The 19,346-nt window shown below is 46.3% G+C and overlaps 1 protein-coding gene across 1 annotated transcript in view; it reads right to left on the bottom strand.

The window, feature by feature from the left end:
- LOC149362256 (monocarboxylate transporter 12-like) overlaps positions 1-19,346 on the bottom strand; it is a 36,824-nt gene that overhangs the window by 11,581 nt on the left and 5,897 nt on the right. Inside the window, exons 3-4 of the mRNA XM_089572957.1 lie at positions 10,115-10,258; positions 3,300-4,175 (exon numbers count right to left, since the gene is read on the bottom strand). Of these exons, the coding sequence (XP_089429083.1) occupies positions 3,300-4,175; positions 10,115-10,258 (1,020 nt within the window). The remainder of the gene's footprint in view (positions 1-3,299; positions 4,176-10,114; positions 10,259-19,346) is intronic.

Raw genomic sequence — 19,346 nt, 5'->3', positions numbered from 1 at the left:
CTGGCCTGGCCTGGCCTGGCCTGGGCTCACTCACTCACTCACTCAACGAGCTACTGGCTGACTCACCGACTGACTCACTGTCTGACGGACCGACTGACGGACCGACCGGCCGACCAACCGCCCGACCGAGTCACTGACTGACTGACTGACTGACTCACTGACTGACTGACTCACTGACTGCTTGACTCAAAGCATCGACAGCTCCAGAGAAAGCTTAACTACCACCAACAATTATTGTATGTGGTGATGGCAGGTAACGTTGACATCACCTTGCTGCATGTCGTTCTCACCAATGTGCTTTACCAGTAGGCGGAATGGCAAATACTTCTTTGCACTTAAGAAAGTACGGTCTTTCTGAGACTTTCTGTGGCATATTACTGCTCTATTTTGAATTTCAAAGAAATTTATGAGCTCTACATGATGTGATGTGAGGAATATGCCTGCAGAAGTCGGTTGCATTTGTCTGCGTCATAAAAGGCTTAATGGTGTACGACGTGCTCGGTGCCATAGGTATGACGTGCCAAGAACCATTATTATGAAAATAGGTTCATGGATGTACAAAATGATTCTAGGAAAGTATGGGACATCGTCAACGAAGTAATGGGTAGGAAGCGCCACCAACAAGACATAATAGACATTTACAAAGACGGCGTTCGAGTTCCCGTAACGGAAGTTGCTGAAGAAATGAAGAGACATTTCATATACCTAGGCTCGTGTGAAGAGGCTCGTGATGAAATATGCATTCTGGTATCAGAGCAGCAACTCGAATCTATATGCTTGTACCAACGACACCTACTGAAATATATAACATAATTCAGTCTGTCGAATAGTGTCGCTGCTGAAGTAGATGGCATAAAAGTCCCACCCTTAAAATATTTTGCAAATACACTTAGCCTGATATTGAGTGATATTTTAAAGAAGATGCTCCAGTCTGGAGAATTTCCTGAGGAACTACAAATTGCTTAAGTAACTCCTGTGTATAACGGTGGCGGAGAAACCGATGTTAACAACTACAGGCCTATTTCGGTTCTACCAGTGTTTTCAAAAACATGGCTGTCGAGCTTCTTTGAAAAGCATCATATAATTAGTAGTGCTCAGTATGGGTTTCAGAAGAATAAGTCTGCAGAACAGGCACTCAGCAATATAAAAGATAAAATAATTGAAATCATTGAACACAAACACCTGACACTTGGTCTCTTTCTAGACTTAAAACAGCTTTCGACACAGTACAGCACAATATACTGGTTTGGTTTGGTTTATTGGGGTTTAACGTCCCAAAGCGACTGAGGCTATGAGAGACGCCGTAGTGAAGGGCTCCGGAAATTTCGACCACCTGGGGTTCTTTAACGTACACTGACATCGCACAGCACACGGGCCTCTAGAATTTCGCCTTCATCGAAATTCAGCCGCCGCGGCCGGGATCGAACCCGCGACTTTCGGGTCAGCAGCCGAGCGCCGTAACCACTGAGCCACCGCGGCGGGGTGCACAATATACTGCTTAATAAATTACAAACATATGGAATAAGAGGAATCCAACTGGCATTGGCAGTTGCGAATGGCGTTCCCCGCGGATCCATTTTAGGGCCGCTTCTCTTCCTGGTGTACATTAATGATATAACAAGAATACCCAGTTCTCCCGAATTAATAATGTACGCCGATGATACAGTTGTGTTCTTCAAGGCCCAGTCAAATGAATCCCTCATAAAAGCAGTTAACACTTACCTTTCTAATCTCTCTCTACATGGTTACGAATAAATCGTCTAGGACTAAATACTAGTAAAATTAAATATGTCGTTTTTAAGCCAATCAATAAAAAAGACTCCTATGCAATGAATATAAAGTTTGAAAACACGCTGATCAGCCAAGTAAGTGAACAAAAATTTCTGGGAGTCTGGTTCTCTGAGGATCTTTCATGAACGTGGCATATTCTTAAGCTCGCCACTGATCTCTCCCGAGTAGTGGGTAGTATATGCAGAATACAGAGTCTATTACCAACGTGACTGAAAATAAAACTGTATCACTCTTTATTCTACTCCAGGTTATGTTATGGCATCTTAACATGGGGCACAACGACATATTCTAACTACAACAGGTTATTGGTCCTACAGAAAATAATATTAAGAATGTACGAAAACTTCAATGGAAACATCAGAAACTTACCCACACAACCGCTTTTCAGAAAATATTCTATGCTCCGTGCCTGCCAGGTGTACTATTTCAAGTTACTTCTATGGATTCATAAATACAAACTCTATCCAACTTCCTCAGGTAATTCATCTCGCTATTCAATCCGAAACCCTACGCTTAGACTACCAGCTATAAGAACAAACTATGGACAATAAACATTAAACTTTCAAACAATGAAGATGTTAAACAGAACAGATTTCAATGTAGATTTCAACAAAAGATTTCCTGCATTCAAAAAAGAGTGTAAAAAGCTTTTCGTTTCAAGCGGTTTTTCCTTTGCTTTGTAAATACATTGTGTGTTTTTGCATGCGTATTATCCACTAGAAAGAAGGAAGCCAGATAAAAAATATATATTCTGTGCTTTCTCTACCCGAAAGTTCATTATTTTAGCCTTGCTACTACCGTGTTTTTTATGCATTTATTTACATTATCAGATGTGCAAATGTTTTGCTTGACTCACAAGTGCAGTGCCGCTTGCCCAAATGTAATAATTAATATTTTGTGCTGAATTAGTATTGGGGGGCCGAGGCCCCGTCAGGCGTTGTTACGCCTTTAGCTTCGGCCCCCCCTTAGACACTTTCTAAGAATCAAATAAAGGAGAAAAAAGGAATTATGCACGCTGCATAACTTCTTTTGTCCCAGAACATTCTTCATCTGCTGCTCCTTTTTTGCGTGTCAAATGTAGGGCTTCCAATTAACACACAAATTTTGCATATTTTTCGCTACACAGCCAATCAGTATGGCGTCTTACAGGGCTGAATATTCTTTCCAGCTACCCATCCTAGCAAGAAATTTCCACAGTAAAGCTGCATCCAAAACCTCACATTAAAATAATAAAATAAAGTTTTCTCTATCTCTTTCATTCAACGAAACTTGAAAACATGCATTGTAAAGACAACCTAAGCCACCCCGCCTCCCATTCCTTTTTTTTCCATGAGTTCTCCACAAATCGGCTTCTGACGGGAGGTTCAATGAAACAACGACAGTTAATACGCCTCGCATCATGCAACGGGCTGCCGTAATTCACAAAATCGATTTGCAAGACGTGATAGTCAAAGTGGAATTTTGACTTATTATATTCTAGTGTATATATACTGGAACACAATACTTACCCAGGACAAAGGGGTTCCCGAAGAATAACGGCACGCTCACTGCACCTGTGAATCCGAACACAAACGAGAGACTCTCCACTCCCAGGTAGTCCGCAATCACCACGCCTTCCACCGTCACTGCTGCACCGAAAAACGCCGCAAAAAGCGACGCTCCAACGGTGAGCGTGACAAGGGTCACACCTCGCTCGAGTAGAACCATGCAAGCGGCCATGGCGGCGAAACTGAGAGCCATGAGTGTGCTGCGGCGTAGCAAACCTCTGTCGGCCGCGAGAGGCAAGCACAGTCTACCCACAGTTTCTGTGACGCCGAAGTAGAGCATGACGTTCGCGGACTCGGTCAAAGAGAACCCTTTGTCCCTGGCGAAGTCCACAATTGTAGCGAAGAAGATGCTTTGAGTGTAGTAACCAAGCACACCGGAAATTACAATCACATAAAATACAGGTATTCTGAACAGCCGACGAAGGTCCAGGCTAGGAGGCCGTGTAGTTCTCTCTATGCTGACGTTGGCCTCTTCTGGACAGCTGCTGCCTTCGGCATTGACGTCCGTTAAACGTGTTTTGTGCTCTTCAGAATACAAGCCCGCTTCTCGAGAGTGCGCATGACTGTTGGCACTACTGCAAACACTAATTGTGCGGCTCCAAGGCGGTTCCTTTGTAAGCATTCCCAACGCTGTGAGATGCATAGCGAGTGCTCCATAGAGGAGAAGGCAGGCCCTGAAACCATAGAAATCTTGAACAAGAAGGATGAGTTTTGGAAACACGACGGATGCCGCTGTGCCGCCGAGGTTCTTTATTCCATTGGTGATGCCCCGGTAGCGGTCGAAGTACATCATCAGAGCCACAGAAATGGCCACGAAAAACACTCCGCATCCGAGCCCTGCGTGAGAAAAAAATATCCGAGAAAAAAATATTTGACAACGTTCCTGCGACAATCTTTTACATGTGAGCCAAGCAGTGACCATTCCTGACTTGTGCACCGATGAGCAAAGGACACCTTTCGTGACTTGTGCACTGGTGTGCAAATGACATCAATGTTTGCAAGCTACTAAAGCAGTGCGCCGTACGTATGAATTTGAATTCACTCGCCTTTCCTAAGTTTTGTAAGATAACGTTTACCCTAAAATGTTTCAGTGCCAGCTGATACTGCTGCTCGTGGTAATGCCGTAGATAGGCACGTGATGCCACTGACAGTGTGTAGTTAACTGAGCGTTGCTTTTGCTTTTATTTTAAGTTCAGTGCAAATATAACCACATTAATAAATACTTAACGATGGTAAACCGCAACATTCTTAGAGCGCAGAGGATTTTCACAGTCAAACGCAACCTCATTACATCAGCGAAAGACTGCAGGGTCTTCACGCGTTTACGCGGACAACCCGACAGGCAGCCCCTTCGGCAATTTCACGACTTCTTACTAGCACACTTTGTTTACAGGCTCACTTGAAAAGCAAGTGTTAGCACAAATATCGCGTAGAAGAGGAATTATCATGAGGTACACAAAACAGCAGAAGAAAATAGTGGTTATCCTGAACTACTGTTGTGAACCGCTCTTCCCGATACACGCAAGGCCACGTTTTTGTAGCGGCCGACGGGCTGGTGCTTTCAGTAAAATCTACTGGCACCACTGCTTTAATCATTCAAACAATAAATGAACAAATGATTCTTCATTCATTCATTTCATTTGTACCTTAAAGATATGTGTATGCTTGGGCGAAATACGAATGGTATTCTTACGAATAGAACCCTAGCCCCTCTACACATGGCACGAAGTGAACGCAAAACGTATGAACTGATGTAGTTATCAACACATTTTCTGGCGTCTCGTAGCAAAGAAAAGTAGCTGACAGTCAATTACGTCGTCGAAAGTAAACATAAGCACGAAATTAATTGCTGAAAAGGCGTAGCCTATGTAGGATGACTCAAAGGCGGTGGTTTTCGCACTCGACTCGATTCTTTCTCATCAACTAACATGCTTAGGCGGACAAAGTATAGATCGAGGCACAATAAATGAATAAGAAAATGAGCCTCTCCCGCACCACTACTGCATCGCTTGTTCAATCCAATCAAAATAAACGAATTGTCCCGTTGGGGGTTGGGACAAAGGTTGGGAATGGGGACAGTGAGGTTTTTGTTCAGATCCTTCGATTGTCTCGACTCCATTACTGGCCTGCCTGGCCAGGGCAGGGAGAGCATCGAGATTGTCCAATGGTGCGGCCCCACTCACGGGATGCCCGACCACCCACCATACGCAACGGGCTCCGACCGTCGGAGACAGGAAAACCTAACACGGGGCCAGTAGCTACCTGGGGCTCCTCCACGCCACTAGGGGGCTTTTCCCACCTGCCGGCAATTGTAATTTCACCACCCGAAGGTGGAAATAAATCAATAAGGGAATGCTACTATAGCGACCCACAGCCGGGGGAACGGGCACGGGGAGACTCCCCTGATCTCCCCTGGGAAGTAGCGGAAAGGGAAATGGGACATACGAGGGGAATGGGGACAGCGAGTTTTTTGGTCTGATTGTCTCGACTCCATTTCTGGCCTGCCTGGCCAGGACATGGAGAGCGTCGAGATTGCCCAATGGTGCGGCCCCACTCACGGGATGCCCGACCACCCACCATACGCAACGGGCTCCGACCGCCGAAGACAGGAAAACCTAACACGGGGTCAGCAGCTACTCAAGGGCCCCTCCACGACTGGGTTTGTTTCCAACATGCCGGCTACCAACCGACGAGTGCTTTTCACGGTTTTTCAGACTCCGGAAGTATGTGTGATGGGTCCGGCCAGTAGAGGCCCCAGATCGTCGACCTACATGGCACCACCGGCCCTCGGCCTCGGACCTGACACACTCCGGGGGGCCCATCTGTGCTTCCTACCATCCATCCATGCACTTATTTTCTTCCCTAGCTTGCTCGTGCTTAGGCGGACATAGGGTAGGTTGGGGCAACCAAAAATAAATAAAAATAAGCCCCTGCCTGCACCACGTACGTACAGGCTTAACCCAATTCGAAAATAAAAGAATAGGCCCGTAGGCAAATTGTACTTTCGCCACCCGTGGGTGGAACAATAAAATAAATAAAAGGGAGAAAAGCTACTGTAGCGACCCACAGCCGGGGGAGCGGGCCCGGGGAGACTCCCCTGATCTCCCCTGGGCAGTAGCGGAAGGGAAGGGCAAATGGATGGGAAAATGGTTCTAGGGAACGGGTTGGGACAAAGGTTGGGAATGGGGACAATGAGGTTTTTGTTCAGATCCTTCGATTGTCTCGACTCCATTACTGGCCTGCCTGGCCAGGGCAGGGAGAGCATCGAGATTGTCCAATGGTGCGGCCCCACTCACGGGATGCCCGACCACCCACCATACGCAATGGGCTCCGACCGTCGGAGACAGGAAAACCTAACACGGGGCCAGTAGCTACCTGGGGCTCCTCCACGCCACTAGGGGGCTTTTCCCACCTGCCGGCTACTAGCCGTCGAGTGCTTTTCGCGGTTTTTCGGACACCGGAAGTATGTGTGATGTGGTCCAGCCAGTAGAACCCAATCCGCGGGGACCCATCTGTGCTTCCATCCAACCAACCATGCACTTATTTCCTCCCCTAGCTTGCTCTTCTCCTACTGAGGAGAGAGTGTTCAAGGCCGGGCGACCGGGCCACTAACCAAGAACGTAGCTTAGGGTGAGATGGCCCGGGCCTACTCCACCGGTACTCCAGAATACTCCAGAACATCGACGGTTTTTGTCAGACTCTTCCGAGGCTGTACTAGGGCCCCACCCCCCGGCGTCCCGCAGGCGGTTAAGCCTGCGGCCGGCCGTGAGGCCGCTTCCCCGAGGCAGCGTTTCCTCAGACCCTGGCCACTATAAACCCCCGCGGGGACCTGGTTTCTCCGTAACCAGAAACCGACGCGTCGGTAGCCAGACTTGCACGCCCCCGCGTGTGGAGGAAGGTAGCATGTATTGGAAACTTTTCGCTCTTTTGACATGCGTTCCGGGCCGGATTTCGCGAGTCCAACCTGAGTATGAACCCAGGCCTGCCTCCGCTCAGGCATCGGCCTCACGCGCGCGACTGGCCCTCAAAGTCGCCTGGGAGTCGCTGCCAGTCCGATGGGGTTTTGCATCCCCAGAGGATGGGTCCCGGCCGTCCCATCCCCACCGCTGGCGTTGCACCAAAACAAAACCTAGCAGCCGAAACCGCACCGGTCCGTATTCGGTGGCGGGGGGGGGGGGGGGGGGGCGGCCACGGGCAGGCCGCACAGTCGGATTTGCCCCCCCGCTTAGGCGGACAGTGAATTCGGCTTTCTTCGCAGTTTTTCGTGTGCAGCGACCCTTTTGACCACTGGTGCTCCCAAAGTGAAGTACAGAATGTGACGCCAGCACGCGCTACACAGAAAGCTCGGTCCTTCGCCTTGATTGGACGCCGCTGCTTACAAAAATGCTTCTTGAGACAGTGTTGAAGTTCTCATGAGCAGACTCAACATGCCATGTTGAATTTTTGTTGTGACAAGGATGGGCTAGTGTTGGTGAATTATTGAGGCCGAGTTGAAACTCATTGGAAAAGTGGCCACTGTGCTAGAGTTGAGCCTTCTCATTGAAATTTTCTGCTTTGCGTTCATGTTGAATTCATGTTGGAAATACGGGAGTGAATCAACACGCCATTCTGAATCTTGGCTGGGGTAAAAAAGCAAAAAAATCCTGGGAATACATTCGTATTGCTCCAGATGGACCGACTACCAATGCAATTTTCGGCGGTATATTCATATTTATTGCTGCAATTTCTCGTTAACGTGAAGCCGTCATCCCCTGTGACGTAGTGCTCCACACATACGCACAAACATGTATATAAATATATATACATACACCCTAGCCCTACACATCCATCAGTTAAAGAGCATGGGACAGTACTGCACACGAGGCTATGGAAAGAACTGACAGAGTTCATCTTACGATCTGAAGTGCAACCTCGGCTTCGCTCTTATATAGTCCTACTCAGGGGTGTCCGGACCTGCGCAGGTTGTGGCCGGCCGATCAGCAAAGTTATGTCAGTTATTACTATTAATATTTATTTATTTTATGTGTAGTAGAAGTAATCAAGTTCATATGCAACGGTCTATTATTTGACAACCTTGATTCATTCATAAACAACTTAAATAAAGCATTAATTAAGCGCCCTTTTTATGAGAGCACATACGAATCCTCCAAAGTAGGTATGCCTGAATGAGCATATTGCACTTTTTTCTATGCAAAGAAAATGACTTTGAGCGGTTTATGAGAGTTTTAACGGGTGCTGCATGCGTTCTTTATATGTGTAATGTGATCAGGTTCTGTTTACACGGTGCATGTCGAAATGATTTCGCTTAGTTAGGCTTAGAAACGGCTGCCTTGAGATGATTCAACCAAAATTCAACAGAAATTGCTAAACAGTAAATCTCTTGACTACGCTCAACAAAAATTCCGTGTAGCAGCTGTTGAGTAGGCTCAACATACATTGAGTTCATGTTGGTTTCCAGTTGATTCAACAGGAGCTCAACAAGGCGTCAACTGAAGCTCAAAAGTCATTTTTGTAAGGGGATGACGCTCCGTCGAGCGCTACGCCAACTACTGGCTTGCAGTTTACCGTAACCTGTATCCCGTGTTGGCATCCCCTCTTCATCGGAATGTGGCCGGCGCTGGTTGCGCAGGACCTAACAGGTGCTTTAAGCAGTTCCACGCTGCGCCGTTGAACGCCGGCAGCGCATTCAATGCCCCTCGCTGTATCCGTAAGGTCCCTTTCGCTGTTTCGAGCACCAGAGGCGTTCGCCCGCTTTTTAGCGCCTTTCACAGACAATCACGGCGTAGAAGGGGGCTTTGAAACACGATGAAGACGACTATATGGAATTCACAGAACAAGAGGTTACCGGTAACATCACATTGAGACGATCGCCAAGGTGTGTAAGTGATCGGGAACCGGAGCTGCCCTATTTGCGCCGCGCTGATTTGAATCCTGCGCGGTGGTGATCTTTTGTTCCTCTTTCCTCGAATTCGAATGAAAATTTTCAGAATATTTCCGGCTGTTGGGCATGAGGGTAAGTATCATGTTTGGCTTGAGGTTCGGCGTGGCTCCAACCGGATAATATCCGTCTCAATTGAGCAATAAGGAGAACTAAAAACATTTCATACCCAAAATGAGGTAATGTTGCCTCTTTTCTTACTGTTTCAAAGAGCCAGAACACGGATAAACGTTTTATGAACATTAGTTACGAAAGATTTATGCGAAGAGCGCCGTCAGCGGGACACGCGTACGGCGCTGACATTTCATGCAAAAGCTGACGCTGTGAAAATACCAACCAGGTATGCAAAATACTATTTTCTTTAAATAACTAGGCACTGAAAAGCTGCGAAAATAATCCGCCGAGAATAGCTGATGAGAGACTCCAGTGGCACTAAAATTGGGTGTAGTTTTTATAAAGTTTTGGCAGTGTGCAGTGCGCTCTTTACGGGAGCCTTTGTTGTAAATGTTGTGGTCCTACGGTGCTCTGGTTTTTTTTTTTTTCAAATCACGACACAGGAATATCTTGGCATATATAGAAGAGGGCGACTTGTTCAGAAATGCTTCAATGACACCTTTCGCCGCCGTAATTGACAAAGGATGCACATGAAGGGCTAGGTATGTGTTGTCCATATGTGTTCGTGGATTTTCGCTGCGCTAGTTTTTGTTGAAGAATACAGTGGCACACTTGGCGCTTCAGCCTCACCTCCAGATGTCAATTTTTATTTAGAAAGCGGAGGTGTGTTCTGGTTACTATAAGCCTCATCGTGAGTGCAATGACACTTATTAGATCGACTTACCGTGAATAAATCCCATGCACAGCGTGACGATAGAAATATTCTGGGCGAAACTGGCTCCAATCGGGCCTGTCCAGGCGAGGAGAGCTCCCAAGAGAGCGATGCCGGAAAGAGAAATGTGGCTCTGCAGTCCCGAGACCAACAAGCCTGCATATAAAAAAAGTTAATTGAAGAATAAAGGCCGTTTTCGCACTCATTCAACAGATACCGCGCTATATGAGAGAAACTCTGAAGGAGAGCTTTGATGACAGCTTAAAGAAGTGTCTGTTGCGTTTTGTTCTGAGTTGGAAATGAGGGTTTCAGATCCTCGTAAACATTTCGCTAATTATTGGCAAATCTTGGCCTTCTGTTTCTTCCTCTGAACCTCAGGAACTCAATAAATCATTATCACTTCACTGCCTATACTGTACTCGGGGCTAAAAAAACCTTAAACAACTGCTTTGAAAAGAATAGTTTGTTATATAAAAATCAATTGTAGGTATCTGTGAGAATATAAAGATAAGAATTTTATAGTTTATCGGTCATACAGAGTAGATGTCAGCATGAAACGAAGTGCAGGATGGCTCGTGGATGGTTGCAACCCTACTCGAATCGTGAGTCGCCTCCATCATCAGCCGCGTTTCTGTCATTACGTTTTCTTAGCGAGCGAAAAGCCCATCGATTACCTTCTTCCTTTTGGTGTGTGGCGACTCGCTCGATTAGGGCTGCCGTGTTCTATTCCCATCCTCCTCTCCTTTGGTGTAACTGTCGAAGGGCATGCCCTTCATCTGATGTGTGAGCTTCTTGACAGGTGCGTTATTGAGGCCGGGAGATTTTAGTGTTAACTCTTGTTTCCCCTTAGTTTTCTCTCAAAATTTATTTATTTAATATAATTTCTTTTTAATCAATTTATTTTAACCCCTACCTTTTTGTTTCCTCGATTTTAATTCAAATGTCCTCAAAATCTCTCAAAATTCATTTTTAGTCTTCCCAGATTCCTCGATTTTTATTTATGAGCTCCTTGAGTTAAGCCTCGATTAATTTTTCTCCTGTTTGGATCTGCACCAGACCCTGGCCAATTCTCCACCGTGGGTATGTGCCACCGCTTCAGAGGCAACAACAACTCGGAGCTTTGCTTTGTCCAGGCGTCGCTGCCACCGCTCCGTCGACAGCCACGTCGACGCAGCTACGGTGAACTTGATCGCGTTTTTTATTGTCTTTATCCAGAAGTGTGCCATTATAATCACATTCGCGGTTCCACCGCCTGCCCACTTCACTGTGGAGCCATTATCTAACAGGAGCCATTGCTGGGCACGCCCACGGCGAGTGCCGCACATCACAAATTTCCGATCCAGTGCCACAGTGAGGGCGCCTGTTAGTTGCTGGCCGATCTTTTTAAATTAATTTTTTTTGGTAAAGGAAATGGCGCAGTATCTGTCTCATATATCTCGATGGACACCTGAACCGCGCCGTAAGGGAAGGGAGGAAGGTGGGAGTGAAAGAAGAAAGAGAGAAAGAGGTGCCGCAGTGGAGGGCTCCAGAATAATTTCGACCACCTGGGAACCTTTAACGTTCACTGACATCGCACAGTTCACGGGCGCCTTTTGCGTTTCGCCTCCATCGAAACGCTGCCGCCGCGGTCGGGTTCGAACCTGGGTACTCCGGCTCAGTAGCCTGGCGCCTTAACTGCAGTGCCGTCGCGGCGGGCACAGTCCTTTTTCTCGCCACCAATTACGAACAGATGGGGTCAGAGCCACCAGTGCCCGAATCCGGCGCACGGATACCTCCTCCTGATGAGTAGGACAACGGGGGGAGAGGGTGCAAACACGGAGGAATTGCTACCGCTATCTACAGTGAATGCTACAGATACCTCCTCCTCTTCCCCCTCAGCACGTGACCGCACTAGACACGCGGGTCAGTGCAGTCGCTTTAAACCGGCGCTGTGTTCAGCCGCTTCACCTTCACTAACCTATATATCGCCGGTTCGACCCCCTCGGACTCCGCTGCCCAATCTTCGCAATCACGCCAACCCTTAAAATATGACTGCTGACACTAACATCGCGTGCTGCAAACACCGATTTGACTGCAGAGCGGACTCAGTGCGGCCCCCACTGAGCAACACCACATTATTTACGACACTCTGGAAACAGGGCCTTTCACTGCCTCTTGCCTGTACACTATTCATTACACACTTATACGCATGCCCATCCTATAGCATATGGGGAATCGGACAACATGCTCTTCGACTGCCACCCACTCCGACGATCACACAATGCATTCATCAAAAGAGTAAGTTTCCCGGTTTTCAAGCAGCTCGCCGGTTCCTTCACTTTAGCCATCTCCATCTTTGAGACTCGACCTTTTCCGCTCTTTCACCGTCACCTCACTTCAGCTTTTGTTTACATGGAATAACTGACGACGCTCATCACGGGTGCATTGTGACCCTACTCTCACGTGCTGCTCCTTCCATGACCTACAGGCCACAATCCTTACCTCCCGTCATAAAAATTAAGCTCCATTTGTCCGTCCGTCGATTCTTCGGGCTACACCGCAGTAGCAACAGCGACGAGACGAGAAAAAGGCGCAAAGACAGGATAGTTAGTGGGATGAAATTATACCTACGCGGCACCCATTTTGTAGCGTGTGTCGCCTCAGTGCTCTGTGATTTTGCAAAGAAAAAGCACTTTTCATTTAAATTGTTTCTTGTGCAATAATGATGCCCGTAACAATTTCGAATAGATAACTAGTCGAGCTGGTATAATTTCATAATTTTGCAAGTGCAAAAATATAAAATAGCACGAATACGTACACGCAAGAAGGCAAAGTTTTCTACCCTTGACCGAGTCACGCACTCGTGTTCATAAGTGCGGCACTCATTCAGCCGATATACTTCGATAGCGGACCACTCCTCCGCATCATGGCTTTCCGGTACATTGCGCAACACCTGCAGTGTTCGCTTTCCTTGTTTCCCGCATTCACATGGGGATGTCTGCGCTTCTCCTGAGTTTTCAGCACCCTTGGTATATTCCCTTTTCTAATGCGCAGCCCCACTGAAATGTGAGAGCGTCGGATCAGTATTCTCGGCTTCTTGGAAAGCGCCGGCTGTTTGTATGCCAAATATAATGAATAGTTGCTCGGAACTGCCATCGGCCTCCACAGCTTTCGCTTCCTTCCTTGCTTGCAATATAACAGCCGTGCAGCGCTGCAACCAGTGGCTCCCCTTTGCACTGCTTTGCCGTAAAACGTTCCGCAGCCACACATTCAAAATATTTTGTTAGATGGCAGTTCACGGTAACTGATTTCCGGGCATCAGAAAACATCACATATTTTCGGAAAGCGTGCGGAGGATAAGTAATAGCATAGTTTACTTCGTACGCTGGAGAACTTATCCCAGCGAGATCTGGCGCTCTCGATGACAACATCAGACAGCACACCACGAGACCGACACCATGAGTATGGCATACCGCCAAACACGCGTAAAAACTGTTGGAATACCTTTTCACGCTTTTACGTGCACATAAAAGAAAGAAGCGCGAAAAGGACACAAAAAGATGTTCCCTGCCTGCGACAATTATTGATCAACCCTGATCTAGCCTCAAAGAGCCAGGCACTGCCTCTTGAGTTATCATTGAAGGCTTCCATTCTGAGCTGCGTTTTCCAGTATTGATATGGTTCTACACTATGTTTCTTTTCCACTGAATTAACCCATTTTTACCTTGCGCCCTTTTTCCATGTCGTTTAATGCTCTTTCTTTCTCCGTCCTTGTGTCCTGCACACTAACTAATTAGTTTCCTAGTTCTTTTTCTGCTATTGTGAGTAAGCGGTCTTCCTGCGTAAGTATTTCAATACTTACGCAGGACGATAGCAGCCCACCTGTTATCGTCCAATTTCCTCAGGCGTTCTTCGTACCTGATATTGCTCGGAAATAGCCGTGCTTCGAAAGATGCCCAGCCAATAATATCCTACTGAAGTGGCTCGCTTGTGGTTTTGCCGTGGGCACCTAGTGCTAATCTTCTTCCAACAGCTCTCGGATTTACTTCTAATCTCTACTGAAGTCGTGTCCTCAAGCACAAAACGCATTCCCTAAAGAAAGCACCGGCCCCATTATTCTTTTCCAAATACCTCTCAGTACTTCATATTTGTTGTACGCCTATAATGCCTTGTGTTCCATTATCCCGCCATCTCTCCGCCCTTTTTGTCCTGACAAACTGTTCATGCTTTTCGGTGTATATCTCGCTTACGTTTACCCATACCTCGTGATATTGGTATTCGGCCACTCTGGGTATTTCATCCCCTTGCATTGTAAGCACTTGATTAGTTGTATTACTAGTAAAAATGGAGTTATTGCATAAATACTTATTTGCTTCCCCCAAAGTAAAGAACATTGGAAACGAGAGCACTCCTTTCACTCTCCGAGAAAGATGTTCGTTCTCCTTTTGGTATAGGAACTACTTCAAAATTCCAGCCCTAAAGGACGGCTCTGTGACATGGCGCGCATCCCCCTCTAGGCAGAGACTACTTGGTTGGAGGGAGTTTAAAGGAGTCGAACTGTACCCGTGTGAGAGAGTTATAATACCCTCCAACATTATCAGTTCAAGGTTCTTTCTTTCTTCCCCTCACTTTTTTAGCCTTCTCCTTGAACGCCTTTGTTGTACAATGTGCCCTGACTGCTCTGGTTACCCCCAACAAAGAGTACTAGTGCCGGTCCTGCCCCACTGACATGCAACCATCATTCAATGCGCGTCTCTCTTTCGTAACCCCCTTCATTGTCCTTCCTGCTGGCAGCAGTGGCTGTCTTGCTCTTTCACGTATTCAGTTGAAACTCTTCTCGGTGTTCTTCTGCGCCACATCGCCTAACTCCAAGTAGACTAGCAGAAGTAACTCCTCTGGTACTCGACGTCTTTGCCTTCCTCATATAGAACCTTCAGCTGAGAACCTGAAAATAAATATGTTGCTACGGCACTATATCAGTTCCCTTTCTGCCATTTATCCGTGGCCTCTGTGTGTGAAGCCTTCACCTTCTGAAAGCACTGTCCATTCGATGCACAACCGGGCACCCACAGGCTAAGTATTTAGGGGCGATCAATTAGATTAATGCGGACGGAATGCGATGGATAGCATTTTCCCTTCCCTCGCCGATCTATACCTATTCTGATTCTGTTGTCTATTACTTGTCAATCTATGTTTAAACTTAAACCGTAACGCAGATCTACAGCACTTCCTTTTCTTTTCCTTCTTACACACCTTTTTTCATCTCTTTCTCAGCGGATTTCTTTCTCCCTTTCCTATTTCACTCCCTCTTCAATTCCTTCCTTCCCTTACTATGCGGTTGAGGTGTCCTCCGAGAACTGAACAGGCTTCGTGGAAGTGAAGCCCCTAAAGAGAGAGAGAGAAATTAATTTTAATGAGAGGAAAGGAAGAGAAGTCGGCCGGTAGTAGCATGGCCCTGGCTTGCAGCTCCACACTGGGGAGAAGGAAGCGGAGGAAAGGAAAAGTGTGAATCAAGGTTGATGATGGCATAGTACAATGTTTCATGGGTAATGTCCACGTCCCCCTCCCCCCCCACACACACATTGGCTGGGACTCGCATCACGGTGAGTAGACGCATGTGAAATTCATGTATTCAACACGCACACCAGCACATGTCATTAGCACATACGGGAGTAGAGGCTCCATGAAAACACAAATATGCACTCTCACGCGTGTCAGACCGTAAAACGTACAAAGTGCGCAAACCGTGTAGGCACCTATAACCGTGTGAGGCCCGTATAAACTGGCAGAGGCTTGGAGGTGCACCACCACTGCTTTTTTTTTTTTTTTGGGGGGGGGGGGGTGGGGATGGGGATAAGGGTCTATTTTCTCCTACCCTAAACCATATGGTGCCCTGAAGTCTCTCTCAGCGGCTATCATCTGTCGATAGGGGCGTGCACGCACGCACAGCTGCCACCTCTGCGTGAGATTTGCGACTTCCGAACGTTCTTCCTCGCTTTGCCTTGGATTGGCGCCAATCCGCTTGGGCGCCAAGCTAAGGCAAACTAAGCCAAAAGTCAATATGTCAAGAAAGGGAGAACACAGTGAAAAGGAGAATTATGTAACGCTATTTTTAACAGAATGAATTTTTAAACCAACGCTGATGCGTTGTTCACATCTTGGGAGGAAAGAGATTAGGCCGGTGCAGCAGATGCGTTTGTTTGAAACAGCAAGACGGCTAAAAAAAGGCCTCTGGACCTTTCCTTTTCTGAATGTGAAAATTCGTTCTCTTTTATTCACAGCCTTGCATCAGGCGGCGACCTTTATGAGTCTGTCGCATTGTTAGCGTCCGCTTCGAACTCCGTTTCTTCAGTATTTGACTCCAATGTGTACGAATGTACTGCTCACAGAAAGTGCACATTTCTGTTTTATTCGGTGCTGTGATAGGGGTTACCGTTCGTTTATAAAATTTTCTCCACCCTTCAGACTAGATATGCTGCTTAAATGAAACACGGCGTAAAGCCAAAGCTATTAAGTATGCTCGTGTTTATTCGATATATCTACAGAGGTGCAGTGCAGGCTTATTACCAAATATGCAATGCTTTCTGTTATTAAAATTACTACTATACCATATGCAGTTCCCGACTATACGGATTTCGCCTAATATCACCCTCTTTTTAGCCTTTCTCTCCGCGCAACGAAAAAAACAACAAAAAGAACCAGGTGAATTATGTATGAAGTTTTTTGAAGCGGCGGTGATGGTTAAAATTTTCAAGTTGTCAATGCTTGGCATCGTTCATGGTCAATGAATTTCACTCATACTTTGCCTGGTAATATCGCTTGTACTAGCCAGATCGATTGGATTTGCAGTTTCATCATGAGAATGTTTGATGGTTCGCCAGGGTGCACTGTTGGCTGCAGTAGGCTTTCTTTGTTCTATATTGCTGTCAGTAAAAAAAGACCGCGGATATTTAACGCAGGCAAAGAGAGGCTTTCAGAAAACTTATTTCTACGCAGTAAAGGTATATACTGCTGCATAGCAGGCAGCGGTTTGCATCGCATTTCTCTCGCACTTGGAATCGCAGCTAAGTCGCGAGGTTTCTGATCAAGCGGATGCGCATACCTCATCTCCCCACAAAAATCCCCCTGTTGAAGCGCGCGCAGCTGTGCGAGACGGCGCTTTAACATAATGTTTGCTGGATTAACGCCACGAGCCACATTATTCTTGCCTTGGCTTTGCTATGTTCTGTCACGTGCAGTTATAACACTGCTAGCCGGTTTCGCATGGAAATAGCAAGCTTGTTGAAAACAGTGCCACTTTCTAGTACCCTGCAAGTGCCGTTTAGATGGGAAAATCGACCTGCAGTTAAACTTATTCTGGGCCTCCTGCCGTCACCCAAACCCCGAAGGAATCCTGTCATGGCCTATATAGCCCTTGCGAAATTAAAGCTGGTAAGAAGAGATATAACACTGCTGTAACTGCGCGCCATATCTTTTCCGGGGTTACTGGCCGCCGTTTTCGGCGTTGAACATCGGGACTGAAGCCTCCCGCATTCATCTTCTGGCCAATCAGGATGTGGTTCAGTCTGTCGTCACCACTGTGATTGCAAGTTGCCTCTTTCATTGATGTGTCACGTGAACTCATGTGATGCAGATAAGCATGAAAAAAAGTCACATGCACGATTGGAGTACGGCGCATATCCTTAAACATTCTGCTTTGCAGGGGGCCTCAAAATCTGGGATATATCCTGGAAGACAGGCACTCTCATTTGATCACTGCGTATACCGGGCTGACATTGGTCAACTACGAGGTATACTCCGCAAAACTTACGTGGCATAGGTGTAGGAGCACACGATGAAGCCCACAACAAATTTTAGGCCTGAGAAGACCTTAAAGGAGTATAGACACCTAATTTCGGTACCATGTTTTCTTCTTAAATGATGTGTAGGACATTGCTTGTATCTCCGCGCGGTATTTGCCAAGGGCAGCCTAATAATTTTTATTCGAATTTCTCTCATGCCGTTTCGGTTTTGGCTTCAAAATATCTGTGAAGTCAAAGTGGTGTTTAGGTCTCGTGACTCATGCAACACCTGCAATTCAATCGCTGCTTCTTCTTTCGTTGTCATTCCTGGTACTTAGAAAGGCTTGGTTTATCCTTGATTGGATGAAAATATGGAATCAGCGATTATATAGCTGTTTTTTCATGCCTTGGGTGACATATCCGCAATTTTGACATCACTGCCACCGTTCTGCTGTTAAAGTCGCAACCGGAACAGCTTGAGCAAAAATTTGATTATAAATTATTTAGCGGTCTTACGGCAATATCACAGAACAGTCGACGTATACTAATACCTTACGCATCATTACAGAGGAGACAACACGCACCGAAAAAATCGGGCGCCTATACACCTTTACCACATTTCTTAACAAAACAAAATAAACTTACTCTTTCATGGCTGAAGTCAATATCAATTTCTTATATGTCATGTCGTATTATCAAATCCAGTGCGGTATTTGTACCAAGGGCATGACCTATATAATATCTGACTAATATCCCCATTAGGTGCTTCTCAAACAATTATTGAGAAATTCCAGCATTTATTGTACAAATTAGTATCGCTGATTATTTTTCGATAGTCCTTCTCTTCTGAAACAGTCCATGCATTAACAGTAGGTCATATATAAGGATCGTTTTTGGCCATTCTAACTTTATTGAAATAATATCCAACTCATTCTGGTCCAGGGTCACTTCTTTGAGCGATGCTCAGTTGGCCTCAGCTTCTATTCTCAGCTCAGCTTCTACTGAACCATCGCATAAATATAGCAAAAAAAAGGAAGGGAAAGCAGTGGAGTAGCGTAGTTCGTCTAGTTCATTATGCTCTGAAAGGATGCGCTGCAGTGGTAGCACATTATTTGGTTGCGCTGTATAACAAGTAGTTAGACTCTGGGTGTCTTCTCACAGAATGGAACACAGCTAACATAGTTCCAATCCACAAAATTGGCGCCAAAACTGGCGTTTCGAACTACCGACCAGTTTCCCTCACAAGCGTGAACTGCAAGATTCTAGAGCACATTGTCTACAGTGCCGTTATAAAACACTTGGAAAATAGCAACTTCTTTGTGAATGTACAGCATGGTTTCAGGTCTGGGCTTTCATGTTCTACACAACTGTTGGAATTCAGTCATGATGGTGTTTAATGTTATGACACTGGAATTATGGAATGTTATGACACTGCATATCTTTAGATTTTAAGAAAGCCTTTGACTGCGTACCGTATGCCCTTC

This window comes from Amblyomma mixtum, chromosome 2, assembly GCF_055824585.1.
Source record: "Amblyomma mixtum isolate Tamu chromosome 2, ASM5582458v1, whole genome shotgun sequence".
NCBI lineage: Eukaryota > Metazoa > Arthropoda > Arachnida > Ixodida > Ixodidae > Amblyomma > Amblyomma mixtum.
Note: the sequence above shows the minus strand (reverse complement) of the source record. Positions and strands in the feature narration are given on the sequence as shown.